This window comes from Misgurnus anguillicaudatus, chromosome 2, assembly GCF_027580225.2.
Source record: "Misgurnus anguillicaudatus chromosome 2, ASM2758022v2, whole genome shotgun sequence".
In the NCBI taxonomy this organism is placed as follows: Eukaryota; Metazoa; Chordata; class Actinopteri; order Cypriniformes; family Cobitidae; genus Misgurnus; species Misgurnus anguillicaudatus.
The window spans coordinates 19,078,589-19,101,077 of NC_073338.2; the positions used below are offsets into that span (position 1 = coordinate 19,078,589).

At 37.4% G+C, this 22,489-nt stretch overlaps 1 protein-coding gene across 2 annotated transcripts; it reads right to left on the bottom strand.

Moving 5' to 3' along the window:
• Nucleotides 1-554: 554 nt before the first annotated feature.
• LOC129442000 (uncharacterized protein KIAA0040 homolog) lies at nucleotides 555-21,136 on the bottom strand. Of its 2 annotated transcripts, none has more exons than XM_055201775.2 (2): nucleotides 20,990-21,136; nucleotides 555-2,469 (listed from the first exon to the last, which is right to left on the bottom strand). In XM_055201775.2, the coding sequence occupies exon 2, from the start codon at nucleotides 1,950-1,952 to the stop codon at nucleotides 1,620-1,622; it is 333 nt and encodes a 110-aa protein (XP_055057750.2). In that variant the 5' UTR covers nucleotides 1,953-2,469; nucleotides 20,990-21,136; the 3' UTR covers nucleotides 555-1,619. The 2 variants fall into 2 exon arrangements, with proteins under 2 accessions (XP_055057750.2, XP_055057749.2); XM_055201774.2 differs by lacking the exon at nucleotides 20,990-21,136 and adding an exon at nucleotides 9,290-9,517.
• Nucleotides 21,137-22,489: the final 1,353 nt, after the last annotated feature.

Below are 22,489 nucleotides of genomic sequence, written 5' to 3' on the forward strand. Positions count from 1 at the left end.
AACCGGAAGTGCACATTAAATAGCGCGAGCTTCGTCAGATAGCGTCTACTTCAAAATGCAAAATATACGTTAGCAGCCAATGTTACTTGTTAATGATTTGGGACACATATGATGTTATGTAATCTTAAACTATGTGAGTGGCGCTGTGTGACGCGACAGGGATTTGAATAACTTCCTGAGTCACAGCTGGGCGGCGCGGACAGGCGCCACCTGTCGGCGCCGGTGTGCGTACACTCATAGAAAACAATGTGTTACATTTTTTTAGAACGGCGCAGCGATGCGCGGCACTGAGCTGCGCGGCCGGTGTGCGATCCCCTTAAGACTTTTGCACAGTACTGTATGTATCTCAGATTGCTTGTGGGTAAGTCAGTAAATCATGGGGTAATTTTGATATATGACTGGAGTATCACTTTAAACCCTATTACATGTATAGTACTGTAGATTCTTCCTTGCTGATGAACTTTTAGTTGACATACAATGGACGACCCAATGATTTAAACAACAAGGAACTTGTGCTTTGAAATTGACTGAGCAAGACAGAAAAATGACTATGATATATAAAAAATAAAGTTTATTCATTTTGCATGTTCAATATAAGAAACAGACACTGAAAAAGTCAAGCAGCATAAAAAAGAAATAAAGAAACGCTGCTTCAGTATATTTTGTACAAACATCATATTTCTTAAAACGATTGACATGCAGAATTGGACTGTAAAGCTTTGATATCACACAAGAAACAGATCTTAAAGGCTTCGTTGGCCAAACAAAAAGTGATGTTTTTCCTCTGATCCCACTGTAAAGAGGACAAGTGTGTTGCAACCAACCACACTGATCACACAATGAATATCCAATGGCAGTTATACAATGAACACTATGGGAATGTGAGACAGTTGAATTGAAAGTAAATCGAAATGATGAGTTTTAATGCATGACTTCATGACACCCGTAATCAAGCGTTGAAGTTTCACATAAACATCTAATTACAGCGCTGGGAAATAACACAGCATCTGCAAGGTGCAAAAAGATCAAGGTTTGTTTATCAGCAGCCCCAATTACACACCGCTGTGATCATGAAGTTTCCAACGACGAGATCTGAGCTCAGTATAATTGTATTCACTGGATTATGAATTACGGTGTTTGGGAGTCAAGTGATATAAAAGTGTCAGATCAGCCTTGTCAATCATGGGCCAGATTTACTAACAGCTTGTTCCAGCGCAAACACCTATTTTGCCCTAAAAACTACTGTTGGGATTTACTAAAGATATGTAAGTAAATTAAACACAAAAGTTTCCCTTCAGTGCTTATTTGAAATTGTATTTTTACGCTAATTTGTCGTATTTAGTAAATCTGGCCCCTAGTCTTCACAGTGAACCTTAATGCGAGGCTATAATTTTGCAGGATATCATTTGTTGCAAAGCAGTACCTTTGTAAAAGCTCCTCTTTTGTAAGTCTATTTCCTAAAAACATTTACATTTAGAGCTATATTATTTGTATTGACCTTTAAAATTCTCGTTTTATTTTTTCATTCAGGCATGGTTTAGTAAACGGCAAACCCCTCAGTACCTATACTGTACATGTACCATACAGTAAAAATCAATAAATATAAAACACTTTATGTATTACACTGTAGTCAGTGCTAATCTATCATGGTTCAGAGGATCAGTTTTGACAGAGATCCACAAGTCGTCACCGTTTTGGTCGCCATTTTTCTTTCTCTTCTTCTTTTCGGGTTGTGGGTTCGTGACTGTGGCTTCACCTTTGCAACAACACCGGCATCCACCAGCACGACTACAGCAACAACAATGACAACAAACCAGCAGCGTTGTGAAGATGATAACCAGCGGTAGAGTCAGAAGAACGACCAGGCACACCGTGTTGTGGATGCTCTGGTTGTGTTTGGCCACCACGAGGTCCCATATGTTGTTAAAAAATTGCAGAATGACCTCCGCCATGATTTAGCGAGAGTCCTTCAGATCCCTCTTGTGTTTTAGATCAGATCTAATGCGGTTGAATGTAAAGATCAGATTAAATCATTGGTTGAGAATTTGGCCACTTGATCCACTTTAAATGTCTTTCAAAGTGTTTCAGTTCAGTTTGGAGCTGTTGAATGCTCTGATGTGGTAACAAGTTCCATCCTGAGCAAAAGAGATCTCACAAGCCAGTTTCAGTCAATGATGGATGGACGATTTCGAAACCCTTGATGTTGTTATTCCTTTAATCCCAAACTATTGCACTTATCTGAAAAAAAGACTTGCATTTGGGACTTAAGAACAAAGGTTTGTTTATGAGATGATTCTTTTTGAAATCACAGACTTGTGATGATTGATATCTTGTGTCTGTGAGGACTGCAGAGACTGTAGATTGTGTTTATAGGAGGTGGATTTTTGAGCATCAGTCCCACTGGAGAACCAACTCTATTTTAATCCTTTCTGCCTTGGCTGTCACAGATGTAATGCAATGATGACATTTCTGGAGAAAGAGAGAGAGAGAGAATAAACTAGTAAGATGGAGGCGAAGTTGAATGAACTGGCTTTAATTCATGTGTACCTCCATCTACTTTAAATCTTACCAATATTACAAGACCAAGTCAAAATTAAACAAAACAAAGTTAAATTAGCTTGATATATATTCAAACAAAATACATTGAGAAAAAGATTAATTGCCTACACTGAAAAATGCAGTATGAAGTTAAAACTACTTGGTTCCTTTTCGAGGCAACCATGTCATTTGTCGCCGTAGTGAGGCTTATGGTACATTCACACCATAGACTGTAAAAAAATATGGACAACGCGACGACGCTTCCTTCCATTTTAATGAATTGAAGCCAAAAATGTCCGACCACGGTCGCCACCACGTTACGTAAAAACGTCAGTTTGGAGCCAAGGCATGCGCAGAAGGAATCTTATCTTAGGAGCCACAGTATCAAACTTCCGCCCAAATGTTTGCGCGCCCAATTTAACCACGCCACTCATAACGACACGCCCTGTTTCTATAGCATTAAAATTACTCGCTAAAATGAAACTTATCACAAAAATGAACACTTGAACATATATCAGCATGATAACAACTAAGAGCTAGAGGCTTTACTTTTCAAGACTTATGAGGCACACCTGATTCACACGGGGTGTAAGCGTTAACGCTTCCCATTCACTTGTAATGGGTGACGTCATCAACTGAATTGTGGATCTGTTGGCGCCGCGTCAGTCCGTTGCTAACGGCAGAAGTTGAAAATTTCTCAACTTTTCAAGGGATAACGAATGCGTCAGCCAATAACCTAAATAACCTAGGTAGAGCCAGCCAATTACGTTTATGGAAGACCGGAGCATGTGTTGCGGCCGCTGTGATTGGCTGTTGGACACGTTTCAGACAAGCCTTTTGTCCTTTGTGAATGTACCGTTAGGGAGATGCAGTGTCCTGTTCCCTTCTCAGAGAACAAGGGTTACATACATAAACTGCCAAATTTTTCAAGTCAATTTAACCTACTATTTTAAGATTTGACTTGTGATAAGTTGACATCACTTAAAAAAAACAAGTTGAAGTTGTTTAACTTAATTTGTCAAGTTAAAGAAAGATAAAAATAGATTTTTTACAGCGTAGTGTAAAGTGATCTGACTTTAGATTTGGTTTACATTTTACTGTTGCTCAGAGCGTTCAGTTAACTCTTTTTTTTACTTAGCAATTGATGATAACCAAATAGTATTAACATTGTTATTATGTTTGTTTACAATAGCAAAACACAGGAAACCGACAGGCATCAACACATTGCAATAATGAAGATGTTAAAAGCTAAGCCAAGAAAAATCCCCTTTTAACAGTACTAAGAATTACAACATACCAAACAAACACATTGTTTTTCACACAGTTGAAGGTGTGATACACATCAGTATTTTGTCACATACAATATTCACATGCTTTGAACTGTTGCACAAACGTTTTGAAGCCTCAGTATTGGCTGTGCGTGGTCCATGTGTGCAACGAGTTTGCCTAACTTCCTGTAGCCAATTTCACAACAGGATATCACATAGCACAACATTGACTCTCTCTCTCTGTGTATCTGTGTGTGTGTGTTTGAATAAACCTACAGTTTCGTTTTAAATGGGTCTTTGTCAAAATTGCTTTCTCTAATTTAGACCTGACAACCCTTATAATAGGTAAGATGGTAAAGGCAACATAACATAATGAAGAGGTTTCAGTGGTTGACCAGAGAAAGAGTGCACAGTTACAGATGCAGTTATTGTTTTAAAGTCTTCGTCTTCTCGTTTCCTCCCAGATGCGGGGAAGTGAGAGTGCTGCAGTGCTCTTCTCTATTTTTGACTTTAGCAGAAAAGTGTTTTTTTTAAAAACACCATCAACTTTAAACTATGAAAGTTAATGTTTTGTCGAAAACGGTTTACAAACATTGCACAAAATATCTTCCTTTCTGTTCAGCAGAACAAAGAAATTTATGTGAAATTTAATATATATCATTTTTGTCAAAACATGTTTAATATTATGTTATCATGTTATTATTTTGTTTTATGGTGCTACTTAGCTGTATTTTTTAAGTTATGAAGGTTTAAATCAAAACAAACCAACTGCAGTTGAATTGATATCAATTGGAATGCACAACCAAAAAACGAGATTTCTGAACAATTAAAAAAACGGTGGTTATCTCGTTTTGCAACGAAACTCTTCATATATATATATATATATGAAGAGTTTCGTTGCAAAACGAGATAGCCATTCTCATCTATATATATGAAGAGTTTCGTTGCAAAACGAGATAACCACCGCATATTTTTTGTGAACTATCTCTTTAATGCTTTTTTGATCTATAGAGGAATGGTAAACAGGAAGACTTCACACAAAGCCAGGATGAAGCACAAAATTTCACTCAACATCCGTTAGACAGCACAAAATATACTGTGTTTAACACTCAATCCAAATTCACCTAAATCCTCCTTGTCATGTTTACCAAAAACCTAATTGTATTGCTGTACCAAACATCAATAATCGAAATTTTAAGGCACACAGCCCGAATTTCACATTTCCAGGAAAAACACTGGAACATGATGAACCTTTCACTATACAAGAGAGAACATTGTTTTAATGCAAGCTTGGCCCCCGGGGAACTTTTTTGGTGTTTCTGATAGAAAGAAAGCAAACATTGCTCAGAAAGCTTGAGTTTAATCTACGGTAGCTCTAAAAATTGCTTAGTTTAAAAAACAAAACTGCATCCATCTGTTGGAAACTCTGCATTAAACAAAGCTTCAGCATATGCCTGCTATTCAAACACTTGCTTGCTGCCAGACCTGTTATGGAAATATTTATAAAAGCAGAAGAGCTTTAAAGAGGAGGTATAAACCTCAGCATGGCCTCATGGTGCCCAGTTTATATGAATGATTTGTATCTTTCGCTTTCCTATTTTGGTGATGTCAAACAGTCACATTTTTCATATTTAAAAATAGAGTGCACGAAACAGGCCTGCAATGTAAACAGAATGAGTTTTATCATCGAAAATTGAAAAGGTCAACAGCTATTTAAGGAATATCCAAGAAGCAGTTTAGCCAGATGTGTTCTCATCTTCGACAGTCAAATTGCCACTTTAGCGAGAAACATAAAGAGCATTTGAGATACCTCACTGTGAAAATGACTCTTTTACATATTACAAGTGACCGATTTTCACTACTACGTGCTGTAAAGTATCTGATTTTAACCGCAGTGAAGTATTTTGCTTATATTGAATGTGGGCTCGAAGATGCAGTTCTCACCACCTAAAAGACATGTCAGGAAAAATAAGAAACGGATGATTTGCAAAGAAGGCAACTGTGTATTTAACTGAACAGCTCAATGTTGCCATTGTTTAAGATCAATACAACAGATTCTTGAATGCTGCATGGTCGGATTGAAGTCTCAGTTAAACTCAAGCCATAAGTCCTTCAGAAAAGTCTCTGATAAATAAAATAATATTAAACAATTAAAGCTTACTGTGATTTGATCTACACCTCACAAAAAAGGTAAAAAAGCTGTCAATATGGTGGTACACTTTTAAAAACTACACCTTTGTACCTAAAGGGTGCATATTAATCCTTCAACGATACATATTGGATAAGTACATTAAAGATACCTGTACCTAAATGGTACATATTAGGACTTTAAATTTACTGTAATTTACCACAACACTGCTCCAGTGTCACTTTTACAGTGTGTAATATATCATTTCACTTATACTGAAATGTTTTCAGTGATATTTAGCAATTTGGGGGCGCAAGAGTTCTGAACATAATGCATGATGGGTTACACTTTCCCTCAAATATTGCTCTAAAATAGTGTAGATTTTGTGTGTGTTAAGGTCACTGAGCTTGGTATTTTTAAAGAGCACCTATTGTCCGATTCACGTTTTTACATTTCCTTTGGTATGTAAGTGTGTATTAGTACATGTTAATGATATGCAAAAGGTACAAACCCCAAAGTGAACGATGACGCAAGTTATCGTCTCAACATAAATCTCTTTTCTTGGACTATAACAAACACACGGATTGTAAGCAACAGTTTACTTCCTGGGATTGGTGATGTAAACAAGACAGACATTATCATAATTCCTCCTGCTTTGGACTCACAGCCTGTAATTTTACTCCTGTTAGCGACCGAATCTTTCAAACATGGTAAGGAGCGTCACGTTTCCGACTGACTTCAGAGGTATTCAGGCCAATCACAATGTACAGATTAGCTGGGCAATCAGGGACACAGAGCTTTTCAAATCCGTGCGTTTCAGTGAGAAGTGAAAGCTAGAGCTATAAAAATGTAACCACGCAAACACATTGTATTACACCAAATACACAAAATAAAATTGTTTTTTAGCAATGAAATAGGTGCTCTTTTAAGTGAAAGCTAGAGCTACAAAAATGTAACCACGCAAACACATTGTATTATACCAAATACACAAAATAACATTGTTTTTTTAGCAATGAAATAGGTGCTCTTTAAAAGGTACCGTCTCAGTGACAACTTGTGTATCTTTGACAGCACAGTCTAATTTGCATGATGTGCTTATTTTTTTTTTTTACAAATGCTTTCTTGTGTTGCAAGTCTGAACACAGCCTATTCACACAAATCAAAGTGTGAAACACAGTCAGTATGCTTTCTGCAGTAAAAACACAGTAACAAAGAGAATAAAAAAATATAAACTTTTATGGATATTGTAAAACAACACCCACAGTTAAAACATTTTGCAATGGTATCTTAGCAATTCAAAATATTTTTGAGTCCTTAGGATGAATCACTTCATTGTTTTTGATTTTTTTTTAAGTATTTTAAAATAAACAAGCTGTGTTGTGACCATGTACATTTTAGATACAAAAACACAATGTTTAACTAGGAAAAACAAGGCAAATCACTCAATAATAACAAGTGTGAGTTTTCTTATTTTCTTATAACAATGTAACAATTTTCTAACTAACTATCAATATTTTAAACAGCATTTTTGTAATCCACATACTGTGGATCATAAACCATTAAAATCGGTTGAGAAATGCAAACGCCATTGTGTTTTTATCCAGAAAAACCACAGCTTCCCTGTTCTCTATGTGTTAATAGGATAGACTTGCTCTCTTCATTATGGCGGACTCATTGACGTATCAAAACCAGACCAGGGTAGTCAGTGCGGAGTCTGTGGGCTTGTCCGAATACACTAACCCTATAACCCCTACACTAACAGTATATGACATATTTCCTCTTTTTGGTGTTCCAGTGGTTGTGAAGACCAAAAGTGTTAACGGTACATAAAACCAGATGAGACACATTTAACAATTCTTAATTTATAAATAGTCCTCTACCAGTGGTAAATGACAAATATTTACCATCAATTCTATGTTACTTGTAATAAGGCTAAAGTAAACATCTGTATACATATAGATTTGTACGACTGCATCGGTTTAATATACGAATAATGTTGTGGGTCCAATAGACCCACAAACATTGTCTAAGTAACAAAAATATGAACACCACACGAGGGTTAAACAATAAGATAAATAAACAAAGAAAGAAATCTTCATTTTTTTGCATGAAACTTTTTACAATTCACTGCCTGTTAAGTTGTCCCTGTGTAACAGACGACACAACTTAATAATCGTGGTGTTTCTAATTAAGTGATACAAGCAGTTGCAAATGTTTTACAACCAAATTATATGTACTGTAAACTGTAAAACGTTTCACTGTAGACTTTTAGTAATTTGACTTGGCTGCAGCTTCACCTGCAAAGTATTGTTTGTTTTATTTGTACGTTTTTTTACGTAATACTGGTCAAAGTACACAGTATATTGTAATTAAATTATTTACAGAAAAACTGTTAACTGAGTTCCTAGCAATCTACTGTATCATTTTTATTTTACAGGACTGCTACTGTGAATCATATTGCTTTATACACAATTTCTTTATCTTATTACATACAGCCGAAGGACAACTTTAGCTGTTCAATCTTTTCGTTTTTCTCAACACAGAAGTGTTCGTACTATAACACTGCTGCTATTGATGAGAATTAAAGTAATGCAAGTCAAGTGTGAAGTGCCAAGTAAAGAAAACACTGATCACCATAATGGTGACTTTAAATGACTGTAATTTACTGCAACACTGCTTCAATGTCACTTTTATAGTGTGTAATATATACAGGTAATTTAACTTACACTGGAAAGTTTTTAGTGATATCTTGCAATTTTGGAGCACATGAGTCGTGAACATAATGCATGATGGGATACATTTTCTCTCGGGATACATTTTCCCTTATCGCTTGGATTTTAAAAGTCACTGAGCTTGGCATTTTTAAGACGTTGGAAAGTCTTGCTCACTTACTACCTCTTGAGTGCATGTAAGCTCAAGAGGCCAAGAAATGTGCGTGTATAGTCAAGCCGTATGTACTGTACTATATGTATATGGTGAAAAATGCAACAAGTAATAGTAGTTGTATTTCCAAATGCAGTGTAGTAAATACTGTGAACTTAGAGAATAAAAGTTGCTAATGTCATTGACAGTGAAAGTACGAAGTGCTGAAGTACAGTAATGACATACAGTAAGTATTTAACATGCAATATTTCACAACCGAAAAAAAAATATATATATATAATATTTCTGCACATGCCCACTAGCTTCTCTATCACACAGAATGCCAGTCACAGCGATGGATGGATGAATGCATAAGTTAAGGGGGCAGATGGTCTGCATCGAGTTAACTGTTCTCAACCACACCACATGTGACAAACAGATGCTCATCCAGCCAGCAATCCATCATTTTCAGCACAGCAGCATTAAATCTTACCGGCTCGGATCAGGGACAGTCCAGACGTCTCTCTCCAGTCATCACACAGCCCTCAGTTCAACTGTGCAGTCCCATATACAGCACATACGGCTCATATCCACTGCTGTACCTGATCTCAGCATGCAAGAGGAGGAGTTGAGTCACAGTTTCTCAATCTCACTGGGCCGTACAGTATAAGAAAGAGCTCTCTGTCTGCTCTCAAACTTCTTTGCCCGACACGCTGCATTCTTGTGGTTACTTTATACACTCAACTTTCCTGTGATGTCATGGGAGGAAAGTGGGCGGGGCTAGTGTGAGACATGTTTACATATTGCCCACAAATGCTGCTTTTAGCAATGTTAGATGTATATAAAGAAGTGAGAAATGGGTGGTAAGAATAGTCTCAAATGTTTGAGCCTAAGAAATTGATTGAAAATGATACACTCAAAAATGTTGAGTTGTTTTAAAGGACAAGTTCGGTATTTTACACTTAAAGCCCTGTTTTCAGATTGTTTATGATGAAATAGAAAGGTTTTGACTGAAATTTGGACATATGATGCTGTTTTACGGGGAATTTACAGGTGTTTGTTGTTTCACGTCCAACCTCTACAATGGGTATATAGGTGCACTGGAACAATCCTTCCTAAAATGCATTAAACTTTCGTTTACAAAGACGTGAAACTCAGCGAGTGGTCAGGGGTGTTCACTGATATGCTCACACAAAAATCGCTGCAAAAGATGCTTTCCAACAGCTGTTTTAGCATTCGTTGTAAACTTGTGGACCTATTTTTCCAAACGCCTCACACCCGTATATTCTTCCGCTGAGAGCTTGAATAATAGACACTCCAGCCCAGTTGGTGGCGTTTAAAGTAACATTTAAATTATTGTAGTACAAGTGATTTATTGTGTGTAACATATACAGGTATGCATGATGTAACACTCACTCCATACCAATGTGCCAAAACAGGTCAGTGAATATAATTTGTTTAAAAAAGAAAAAAAATCATTTAAAAATAGTTTCACAATGGAGCCACGTGCTTTAACCGGATCTCTCTCAGCGGTGTATCTGATTGTATTCAAGTTGATTGAGCCCTAATAAATATTTTGAATATTTAAAAACCACATAATTTACAGACTCAACTAAAATCTTTTTTTTTTGCTCTTATCAGTAACAATAAAGATGAATACACTAAAACTATTGAAGTACAGGTTGTAACCTATCAAGCAAAGAAAAACTGAGAAAAACTGAAGTGAAAGTTTATTTTTGTCTTGGTTGATGGGTGACCATCTCATAATCATTCAAGTAAAACAGAAAGATCTCACCACATGCAACAAATTGTTTTTAAAATCATGATAGCTAATAAAAAGTTTTTAAGCATGAATTCTTATCTTAACCTGTACACTTTTAAAAATAAAGGTGCTTCACGTTACCACAGAAGAACCATTTTTGGCTGAATGGTTCCTTAAATAACCTTTAACATCTTTTTTCCAAAAAAGGTTCTTTGTGGGGGAAAAGGTTCTTTAAATTATAAAAAGGTATATAAGAAATTATTCATCTAAGAACCTTTGGTTCTTTAGGGAACCAAAAATGGTTCTTCTTTGCCATCACTGTGGAGAACCTTTTAAATGTACAGTGTGTAAATGATAGCGGCATCTGGCGATCAGGTTGCAAATTGAAACTGCTCAGCTCTCCCTTCCCCCTAGCAGATAGTAGCCAGTGAAGCAATGACGTCTGTCCGATGAAAACCACATATGTTCATTTTGCAGATTTTGAGATTTTTCGACGAATTGAATGTCCAGGTTAATTTCCGTATACAGTATCTAATTGGCCAATGAAAAGTTGTCAAATCATGTCATCTGATTTTCACGTATATCCATTTGGTGTCAAAGCTGTCAATCACGCAGCGTATCTGTGGAAGCATCTCGCCGGTCTCGTGAAGTTTCATTGTAGCTCAGCACTGGATATAGCTGAATAAACGGACTTTCCTTCATCGAGGTAAACGTTTCCCCCTGACGCCAGACGTACGTCTAGGAGTGACAAAATGACGGTAGGACTGTGCAAACAAAGTATCTGTCTAGCATTAGTAACCATGTCAGTGTATTGATTTATTGTCCCTTCATAGTTTGCAAGAGACATTTAATAAATGTATAATTAATATTAAATAAACTAAGCGTATTTAACTAAGACGTAGGCTATTTAATAAACTGAGCGTATTCATCTGTCAATATGAAACGCGACTTACAGTATAATTAATGATCAGAAGAACGCATATCAACCACCGTTACTGTAAAATATGCATGTATGTCCATTTAAACTCAATTTTGGTCGAATGTGGATTATATCATTACACTGGCAAGAATATGGTTACATGTAAAGATGCCGTACCAAGTATGACAACGCTACATTCAACTGCTTTTGGAATACAGTGTTTTTTCACTTCCTGAAAAGTAACTATTTTGGACATACGTGAGTTTCATCGGGCAGCGATGATATGTATTCTTCTTAATATTCAGGATTAAGTATATTCAGTATATTATTCAGTAAACAATATGTTATTGCGATGATCAAACCCTTTTTTCTTGGGATTCTCCTGTATTGTACCATTCTATCCAGCCATCATCCCGTTTAAATCATTTCCTGTATTTCTCACATATTTTTAATCTTTTTATAAAAAATCCCACCCGTATTTGATGTTTGCTGCATTTACCTCTGGTAAATAAAGCTGCAGTATATCTGTAAAATATAATTAAAACGACACTCGCCAATAAAACAACAGGAAGAATAGCAGTCAAAGAAGAAGAAAAGCTTCCCAAGGGAAGATGGTTGATGCTGAGCTGGTTTTGGGAAATTTCCCTTATTTTCAAATCCCAATGTTGACAGGTATGGCGAATATTACTGCTATCATTGGGCCCTATTTTAACGATCTGAAACGCAAGTCCGAAGCGCAAAGCGCAAGTGACTTTGTGGGCGGATCTTGGGCGCTGTTGCTATTTTCCCGGCGAGAGAAATAAGTCTTGCGCCGGGCGCAAATCAATAAGGGGTTGGTCTGAAGTAGGTTCATTATTCATAGGTGTGGTTTGGGCGTAACGTCAAATAAACCAATCAGAACGCTATCCAACATTCCCTTTAAACGCAAGGGCGCAAGTTCAATGGCGGGTTGCTATTATTATGACGGATTTGACAGGCGCACGCCAGGAGCGGTTCACAGCCGAGGAGACCCACGTTCTTGTAAGAGCAGTCAAAGACAGAGAAGTTGTTTTGTATGGGGATAGGAGAAACCCGCCCAAATCAGCGTCGGTTAAACAGGCGTGAGAGGAAATAGCCGCAATTGTCTCATCAGCCTACCCGGGCTACATCAGCTGCGCCAAGCACTACCATGATGTCAGGAGACGGGCGGATCCCAAGCTTGCCAGCATAAATCGGGCACGCCGGGCACACAGGATGACATCGCTGCGTCCACCCTCACCGCTGAAAGGGTTTGGGGGCTTTGAAATCGGACACAAGAAACGCAAGCAAGGTTCAACCCCAAAGTACACTTACTGTACAAATCAAGTTCACATACATGAAGGTTTCTTATGAAAACATTTGAATTATTATTTAGATAAAATAAACGTAATACAGCCACACAACAAACTTATGAAAATATTTTAATCGTTATTTGCATGATAATTGTTTAACGCTGCCACACAAAATAAATAAAAACTATCACCACAATGCTCACCACAATGATTTCCCTTATCCCATGTATTAATATTTTTTATTGTAACAATTTATGATTTAATGATTTCCCTTATCTTATATTTTTTATTGTAACAATTTATGATTTGCAAAAATAACTGTTGCATCTGTGTAGATTAGATAAGCAATGCGTTGTGCACGCTATACATTATGGTCAAGCATGCGCCCTTAAAATAGCATAATGAACCACGCGCAACGCGCCACTGACTTTAGACTAGAGTTTTTTGGTTAGTAGCGCAATTGTTTTTTGAAACTGCAAAATAGCATAAGAGATGGTTTGAGCCGGAGCACGCCTCCTTTTTTGCGCTGAAACGCCCAGGGTGCGCAAGTTCATTCCCTAGTTTGCCGACGTGCGTCTGTGGAGGGAAAAACCCGCTGTGCGCCAGTGCAAAATACGAAATGATACATGCGTCACTGACAAAGTCAATTGCGCTGGGTGCAAGATAGGGCCCATTGTGTCAGTGTTTTAGTCACTGGAATTAGCTAGCATTTTGCATATAAGATAATAGAAGTAAAGTGGTTCCTTTAGGGCTACTGTAGAATAGAGGTCTTCACGAGTCCACTTAGATCCGAAAACCAGAGGTCCGACCCGAGACCCGATCGGGTTCGAGTCTAAAAGTTTCATGTGTGACTCGGACACAGGTCTGGTACAATAATAGGGACATTGGGTCTCAGGATATTTAAAATGAATGTGTTTTTGCAGAATGGACCCAAAGACTCAAACTCTCTTGCGTGTGTGAGTTATTGTCCTTTTCAAACCTCTCCTTTGTTTGCCAAATGTGCTTGCGACATTGTGTAACTGGCGGTACAGTAGGTTAATTTTCATTGAGACAGACATGTCAGTCCATTTGAAATGCACATTTTAGCAGTTACCTTGGTGTCGTTGTAAGATAACAAAGTAAAACAAATGGAGCAGCTCGCAAATTGGTTGCAAGGCCACCAGAGTTTCTTTGTTTCTGATCTGCTGCGTGTGGGTCTGCAGACTGCACACACGTCAGTACTGTTTACATTTGGGTCTAACCGTGTATCCACTGAGAGGAGACGAAGGTAGACCCAAGTGCAGTTTATTTAACAAAACAGGAACAAACATGAAACAAAACCTCTAGCAAACATACATACATATAAACAAAACTTGACAAAGACAATGCAACACAAGAGGGCTTTTATACAGACAGGGAACTAATCAGAACAGCGAGACACAACCATGACAATAAACATTTAAAAATAAAAGACATGAACATGAAACACAGGACTTCATAATAAAAGACTTAAACAAAACACAACCCTTACATATAGGGTCCAGTCGGGTAAAAAAAAGGCAATGGCTCGCGTCGGACTCGGGTCTAATTTTCTCGTGTTTGTCTCAGGTCGGGTCTGTCTTAAAAAAAATATATATATATATTTATGCACGTCGGGTTTGGGTATAAAGTGATTTGGGTCATTTCGGGTCGGGTACATTTCTTTTGACTCAAGAAGACCTCTATTGTAGAAACATGGCTGCGCAAAATTGTGACATTCTATTCTTAGGTAATAAAAACATAATGGTTATTTAACAATATATTTATTTTTATGTGCTAGTGTATTTGCTAACGTCTGATATTGGGATTGCAGCAAAATGAAGTTCATTTCTGCCATAGAGAAGTATGCTGGAATATGTTATCTACATGAGGCCGTGTCATGACATGAAAATCTAGGTGTGGATTAAATTTTTTTCAGGTATGGACTCAACCTTGGGCTTAAAGATCTAGAAGATATTGCAAGACTATGGTGTTATGAAAAACATAGGAGGGCAGACTCATTTTATCTCTCTCCAGCAGTTTCTCTCCTCCATTATCTCACTGTTTGACGCTATATCCTCTGATTGGACCCTTCAGTTGCTTCACATTACACATGATCCCAAATGCACACAATGTTCTTGAGAAACACAAGGGTGTTGGGTTTACGAGCAGCCCCACTAATGAAAAATAAAGCAGGCTGCCTCTGAATCCAAATATAGTCCAAAGCGTTACGAAGCAGCCACTGCCGTAGCTCGTGAGTCATTCGAATAAAATCTATCAGAGCTGTGCCATGAAAACAAAGAGGAGGGACCAGAGAGCTTTTCTTCACTATGCCATACATGGACCTTCCCTACCAACTTTCTATAGTAGTGTGATTCACTGTAAACTTGCCTGAGAAATAATCGCTTGTTTTTTTTGGTGAGGACAAATGTTTGCATTGACTTTCTAAGTAAGCAAAAATTCGTATCGAACCTTGAAATTGTACTTTCTGACTCCACACCCAACATTAAACCCTCCCACCGTGAGACCTATTTATAGTTTACATGTAATGAGGGGTGGAAGGTAATGAGTAATGGAGCATTTATAAAAATAAACTCTTTTATAAACCGACATAAAAAACTGATACTGTTCAGTAGTGCATTATTTTACTTTGATTGGATGTTCAAACTTGTGAAATAAACAAAAGGCATCATCTAAAATACGTGAAAAAAACACATCAGAAGTAAACATAAAGGAATATTTTGCCCCAAAATTAAATTTAGCCCATAGTTTACACACCCTCAATGCCATTATAGTTGTATATGACTTTCTTCGTTCACCTATTCACAGTCAGAGTAATACTAAACAATATACCGGCTCTTTTCTCATTTTTAAGCTCAAAAGAACGCACCCATCCATCAAAATCGAATCCATACGGTTATTAATTTTTTTCTGAAGTGAAGCAATCAGTTTTTGTAACGTGGGTCAGAGGTCAGCCTTCCACCTGACCTCTACTTTCTTGTGAACATGCGCACGGCCGTAGTTTATAAAGTATAAATGTTTCCTCACAAAAAACCAACAGCTTCACCTCAGAAGAATTAATAAGTTGTTGATGGATGGAATTATTCAATGCCATTACAAAGCTGAAAATAGGATATTATTTAATATATCTGACAACTAATTCTTTAATAAAAATATGTTTTTATTTAAACAAGGCCACTACATTCTGTATGAATAAGCGAGAGTAGTTGTTTTTACAACAGTCTATATTGAATTGTAATGTCTTAAAGAGCCCTTATTATTGTCATGGTTCGCAGAGAACGGGACCCAAGTGCAGGTAAGGAGAACTCAACAGGGTTTACTTTAAAACAGGAAAACAAAGGCCCACGTGGAGGAAACGTGCATCACAAAAACAGATAACAATAATAGGCAAGCCTATGACAAGGACACGCTATCACAAAACAGACTTAATTGGCTATGGCTATGGCTACTTTCTTTAACAACACAACAAAACAAACCAAACATACAAACAATACAAAACGATTCAGCAGAGGACAAGAAACACTGGGGTCTTAAATAGAAAAAATTAAGCGAAATAACATGGGAAGGTCAGGTGAGGGGAGTTAACCAATAATGAATAATTAACGAGTAGACAAGGGGGGTGGGGGCAGAGACAAGACAAACAAAAGGCCATGTGCTGCCACACAAAACATGGGTACCGCCACGATCCTGCCACATGACTATGGACAACTATGAATAACTATGACAGACTGGCAGGATCATGACAATTACGTTGCTAAAACAACATTATTTTGTGTATTTGCTGTAATACAATGCATGGTTTATGGTTAAAAAAACACATTATTTTCCACATACCGTACATTATTGTTGCTCCTCTATGCCCTGCCTCCCTAAAACGCAAGGATTTTTTAAAAAGCTCATCGTTCTGAAAAGTGCTGTGTCCTCTGATTGGTCGGCTAACCAATGCGATGTGATTGGCCTGAATACCTCTGACGTCCGCCGGAAATGTAACGCTCCTTACCATGTTTGTTAGCCTGGCTGCCAGCTGAATCGCTCCGTTGTGGCGCTACTATGCTCGAACAAAAACCAATCGGTAGGACAAATCAAATTGTCAGGTAGGCCTTTATACGATGATGGACAGATGATCAACAGTAACATAATCAACCACGTCACCAAAGAGCGCTTGTGTTGACTCTGTGAACAACAAAGAAGGTTGCCGCTGGAGAATTGAGATGTGAAGATTCTGACATCGAGTCTGTTCTAGAAGATATCGACCGCGCATTGATTTTAAAAGAGGAACAGAGAAACGCGATCAATAAATTTGTTGATCGGAAAGATGGTTTTGCCGTCCCTCCTCGCCACATTCGCCAAATGTGTAATTTATCAGCTGACTCCAATGGTCGCTAAGAAGATGGGATACAATGAAAACGGGCAATTCGGCATGCACGACAACGTGGATATAACTAGCGGTCGCTGCCAGCTCCTTTTTGGAAGCATGTGGATGAAGTTCATCTAACTTAGAATGGTAAGAGATAGTCTGACTGTATGACTTAGTAAACAACTCACAATATTGTGATATGAATGAAATGTTGTAAACATAATAGGTGTCCATGTACGTTCGATAACTCAGACTTAGTATAATCATAATGTAGTGTCATTGTAGTGAAATAACTAGCAGTTCGGTCAGGCTGTAAAAAACGCCATTTCAGTTACGTCACACACTCGGTTGCTCTGATTGGTTGTAGGTCTTTCCAATTGAGTGCAGAGGCATTTTTTGTCCTGGTTCAGTTGAAACACGCCCCAATAATCACAGCCAAATGGAGCAGTTTCAGGCTCAAATTCTGACTAGAAATGAGTATGACAACGTCAGGCTACATGTTTGTAAGATTAGCTCCCAATGCAATGATGACAGGAGATAATATCGTCTTTACTACCTTATCAATACAAGCTAAATCTGATAAAAAATGCAGATGAGCAAGCTGATCTATTAGCTTTGCCAGTATGGCTTGAGCAGGACGTAACAGATTGCTAAGGTAGGGATACTAAAACATAAAAACCATGTCTGCATTTATGATCGTAGAAACAACAAGCGCTACTCTGCACTGCACAAAACTTGCGTTTGAGTCTTGGTTTAGTCAGTAGTAAATTCTTTAAATATGTAAACCAACATTACAACATGATCTCACAAAGTTCCGTGGGATAGTCACAGAATTTTTTGCTCATTTTTCCGTGGCATTTTCACGGATCTCCGCATATTTCCGTGGCCCTGCCACGGACTTCTTTTTTGTGGCATTCTCACGGATTGGTTACTCAACTGCTTTTTCCTATTTTCAAACCATTGTCGCTTCGGTTTAGGGTTAGATTTGGTGTTTGCATTAGTTTGTCACTTTAAGTATTGGTTTATACAATTTTTTCTGATGTATTCTTTTATATTTTCTAAACTTTAATCAATTGTCGCCTGGCGTTGGGGTTAGAGTTGGGTTTGGGTAGGGATGTCATTTTTTGTAAATCTAACCCTAAACCAAAGCGACAATGGTAAGAAAATAGGACAAAACAGTTGAGTAACCAATCCGTGAGAATGCTACGGAAATATGGGGAGATCCGTGAGAATGCCACGGAAAAATGAGCAAAAAATTCCATGGCATAGTCAGATCGTGAGATCAGGTTACTGGCTGTGAGTCAAAAGCTGGCAGAATTATAATAATACGCACAACCGGCGCAACATCATAGAATGTCTCTGAACAGGTTCATGCCCACTTTTGGGGGAAAACAAACCAGACCTTCCATTGACCTCCATTCAAAATAGCGGAACAAAGCAACGTTCGTACACAGCCGGCAGGTGTAAATAACTTATGAAATCCCTCAGATTAAACATGTTGAGTAATTATCTGTCCACCCTGCCTGCCATAGAGCGCGAAAGATAAATTAACACATTTAATTTGGTCACTATAAAAACATGTCCCTTTCATTCTCAGAGCATCAAATTTGTGTAACAACGCTCCCTATTGGCCAGAGGTGTCTTACCCGGACATTTACTCGTACCTCATCGAGTCAACAGGGAAGCAAGTGAATGATTTTACTTCGTATTTGAAAGTTACTTCGTATTTATATATTATGTCTTTATATTTAGAGTAATGAGTGCACTTTTCCATCGAGCCATACAACTAACTGGCTTAGTGATATTTCCAGCAATCACTGGATGGCGTTGTCACACAAATTTGACGCTGTGAGAATGAAAGGGACATGTTTTTATATTGACCAAATTAAATGTGTTAATGTATTTTTCACGCTCTATGGCAGGCAGGGTGGACAGATAATTACTCAACATGTTTAATCTGAGTGATTTCATAAGTTATTTACGCCTGCCGGCTGTGTACAAACGTTGCTTTGTTCTGCTATTTTGAATGGAAGTCAATGGAAGGTCTGGTTTTTAATCCCCCAAAAAGGGGCGGTGACGAAATTTCCAGTCACGTTCCCGGATGTGCCGGTAGTCCGTATGACCGTTGTGTCCACGTCAACTGACTCAGGAAGTAAACTGTTGCCTACAATCCGTGTGTTTGTTGCAGAAAAGAGATTTGCGTTGGAGACGATAACTCGCGTCATCGTTTACTTTGGGATTTTTACTTTTAACGTACTAATAGACACTTACACACCAAAGGAAATGTAAAATCATAAATCGGACCATAGTTGCTCTTTATCTTATAATTCAATGCCTTTCATAACATGAAACCTCATGATAGTAGAAGTAGACACATTTGCCTATTTTATTAATGGTGTAATATAAGCAGCACATGGATCATTGTTTGAACATAAGTAAAAATTACCTGCCTTATTTTTTTTTTCGGATCAGATTTATATTTTTTATGCACAATGATTTTTAGTCTTTACTCAGTGCCAAAAGTACCGACTCGCTACTCGCCAAAACATGCTGACAATTTAACATTTTTTAAGTTTTTTGACTTTTCCATCTAACAACACCATTATGATCAAACTGTACTGAACAATCTATGTTCAGCTTGGACCACATTCAAGCAAAAGACTGAACATGTCTCAGTAATGCACAGTAAAAGTCCTCAGGCCTATACTTATTATTGGCTTTCTAGCCCTAAAGGGCACTTCTGTGGTTTCCGACCGTATGTTGTGACATCTTGACAAAAGGACAAAAGCTGGAGCATGCCCAGTGCAAGAAGGCTGATGGAGAAATTTTGCCCAAAGCCATTCATTCTGGCTGGACAACTCAGAAAAGCCTTTTAACTAAGAGTTTTTTCTACTAGCCGATGGAAAAGCTTTTTTGTATCCTCATGTTGAAGCGTGCCCTAGAAACATCCAGCAATCTCCTGCCAACAAATGATGTGTGTCACAGAATAGTGCGATATGAATGTATTTCCATTTTAGTTTGAATGACTGCGCTTGGCACATTTTTGGACATTTTTTTGACACAATGACACATTGACATTACTCATTTAAAGAGAAAGCATTTTACGGCTGGTTCACTTCTTGAAATGCAGCCTAAATATACCATAAAATTTGGCCCTACTTTTTCTGAATATTATGTTTAAAGACAAGTAACATAAAAGTACACTTTATATAAGGTGTCTCAAACGTACATGCACTTACAAAAGAAAAATGTATATACAGATGTACATTTGTACATTTAAAGTATCTGCATGTAGTTACACTCTTGACCCAAACCCTAAAGCCTAAACTTACACTAAACAACCTGCATACAGTAAGTGTAATAATAATGCTTTTTCTAACAACATGTAAGTACACAGTAGTTAAAAAATACATATTCAGTACTTTATCTAAATGATAATCAAGCCGTATTAAAAAACATCACTCATATACTAAAAATTAACACATTTAAAAGCATACAGGAGCGCTCTTGTAACTCATTAAGTAAAGCATGGCTAACAACGACAAGTTCATGGGATTAATTCACAAATACCACCTGAACTGGGAAAATGTGTGCCCTTGAATGCACTGTAAGTTGCTTAGCATAAAAGCATTTGCCACATCCATGAATAATAAATTTATGCGTTTGGCAGATGCTTTTAAATGTAAATGTACTAGCTGTTTGTTTCATTTCTCACTTCTGCTGACCTGTCACAAAGCAGTAAAACAAACTCTTCAATTTGAAACATTTCCCTTCTATTAGAAACCACTTTTACTCATGCTGGAGTGCTACTGATGAATGCACCTTACCTTTGAACGTTTATTGATTTCTGCTGTTTCTCCACAACATTTGCATCTACTGTACTGTAGCTGGAGTGCTTCTGTTGAAACCGTTCCAGAGAGTTGAACTTGCTTTCTCATTTGCGTGCGCTGCATTAGGGAGTCCTCGTACAGGCAGCGGCCCAACCTCTTATTCTGATGTCAAGAGTGATTAGTTTGCGGCGTTCAGTGATTTAGGGGGTGGTGTACTCTGCCTGCTTACATCAAATTCACCCTAGGCAAGCCGCATACAGAAAACTTAGGCACTGAAAAGAGAGCAAAGCATTTACATGGCCCGGGGGTTCATATTTTCATGTTCTGTTAGTTGGAGATCAGGTCCGTTTTAAAAACTGGATTATCAGGCCAGTTCCGTTAGTAGCCTACCTAGGGCACGACTGTAATATTTTCCCCTTATACTCAATAAAATGTGAGTTTTACTGTTGCTTTAAAATTTTAATGCACAAGCTGTAAGTCAAGATCTAGAGTATGATAAAGTATCATTACTGATAAAAACGGTGCTCTGAAACACATATTAACATCTAGCACAAGTTTGACTGTGGCTGAAGTGCTTAATGTGCACAAAGTAGTGACAAAACAACAACACATAGCTCAGATTATTAAATAAAACATGACTTTCCCATACATAACAGATTATAAAAAGATGGGAAAAATATATGAATAGGGCAGAAAAGTGAAATGTCTATAGACATTTACACAATTATAATATTCTTTGTAGTAGGATTAAGGATTAAGATGAGGTTCCAGATACAGTATAGAGTCCACACTTTATAAAACAGGCCTGTTTTTGATGTAATACATGACGCTCCAGTGGGGAAATTATTTTATGCCTACCTTTAAGTGATGGAGATTTATTATTAATCCAATTAAGTAAAATATTTTTTTCTGAAGGAAAGAATATTCTACAATTTCGTGTTAACAATATGTTTTACTTTATAAACACTTTGCGGTTCGGAGAAATATGAAGTCTATGTATGATGATTTTAAATTGCATTTCTCTTGTACAGCTATTCTCTTAGCATAAGACCAAATGTCATCTCATGTTTCATCATCATTATTAATAATATCAATAATCCTCCCATTTAGTTTTGGTAATCTCTGTATCAGTAGAAAAAATTTAAACACAGCACCATAAAATCTACCCACAGACATTTTCTTGGACACGACTTTTCACACTGTGTGCTATTAATATGCATTTCATAAGAATGGGCTTGAAAAAAGTAAATATGAAGAGTTTCGTTGCAAAACGAGATAAATCCATTTTTTAACATTTTTGTCAAAACATGTTTAATATTATGTTATCATGTTATTATTTTGTTTTATTGTGCTACTTAGCTGTATTTTTTAAGTTATGAAGGTTTAAATCAAAACAAACCAACTGCAGTTGCATTGAAATTAATTGGAATGCACAACCTAAAAACGAGATTTCTGAACAATTAAAAAAACGGTGGTTATCTCGGTTTGCAACGAAAC

Bases quoted from the DNA above. Each gene is read 5' to 3' on its own strand.
- LOC129442000 (XM_055201775.2), bottom strand. From the start codon at position 1,952: ATGGCGGAGGTCATTCTGCAATTTTTTAACAACATATGGGACCTCGTG.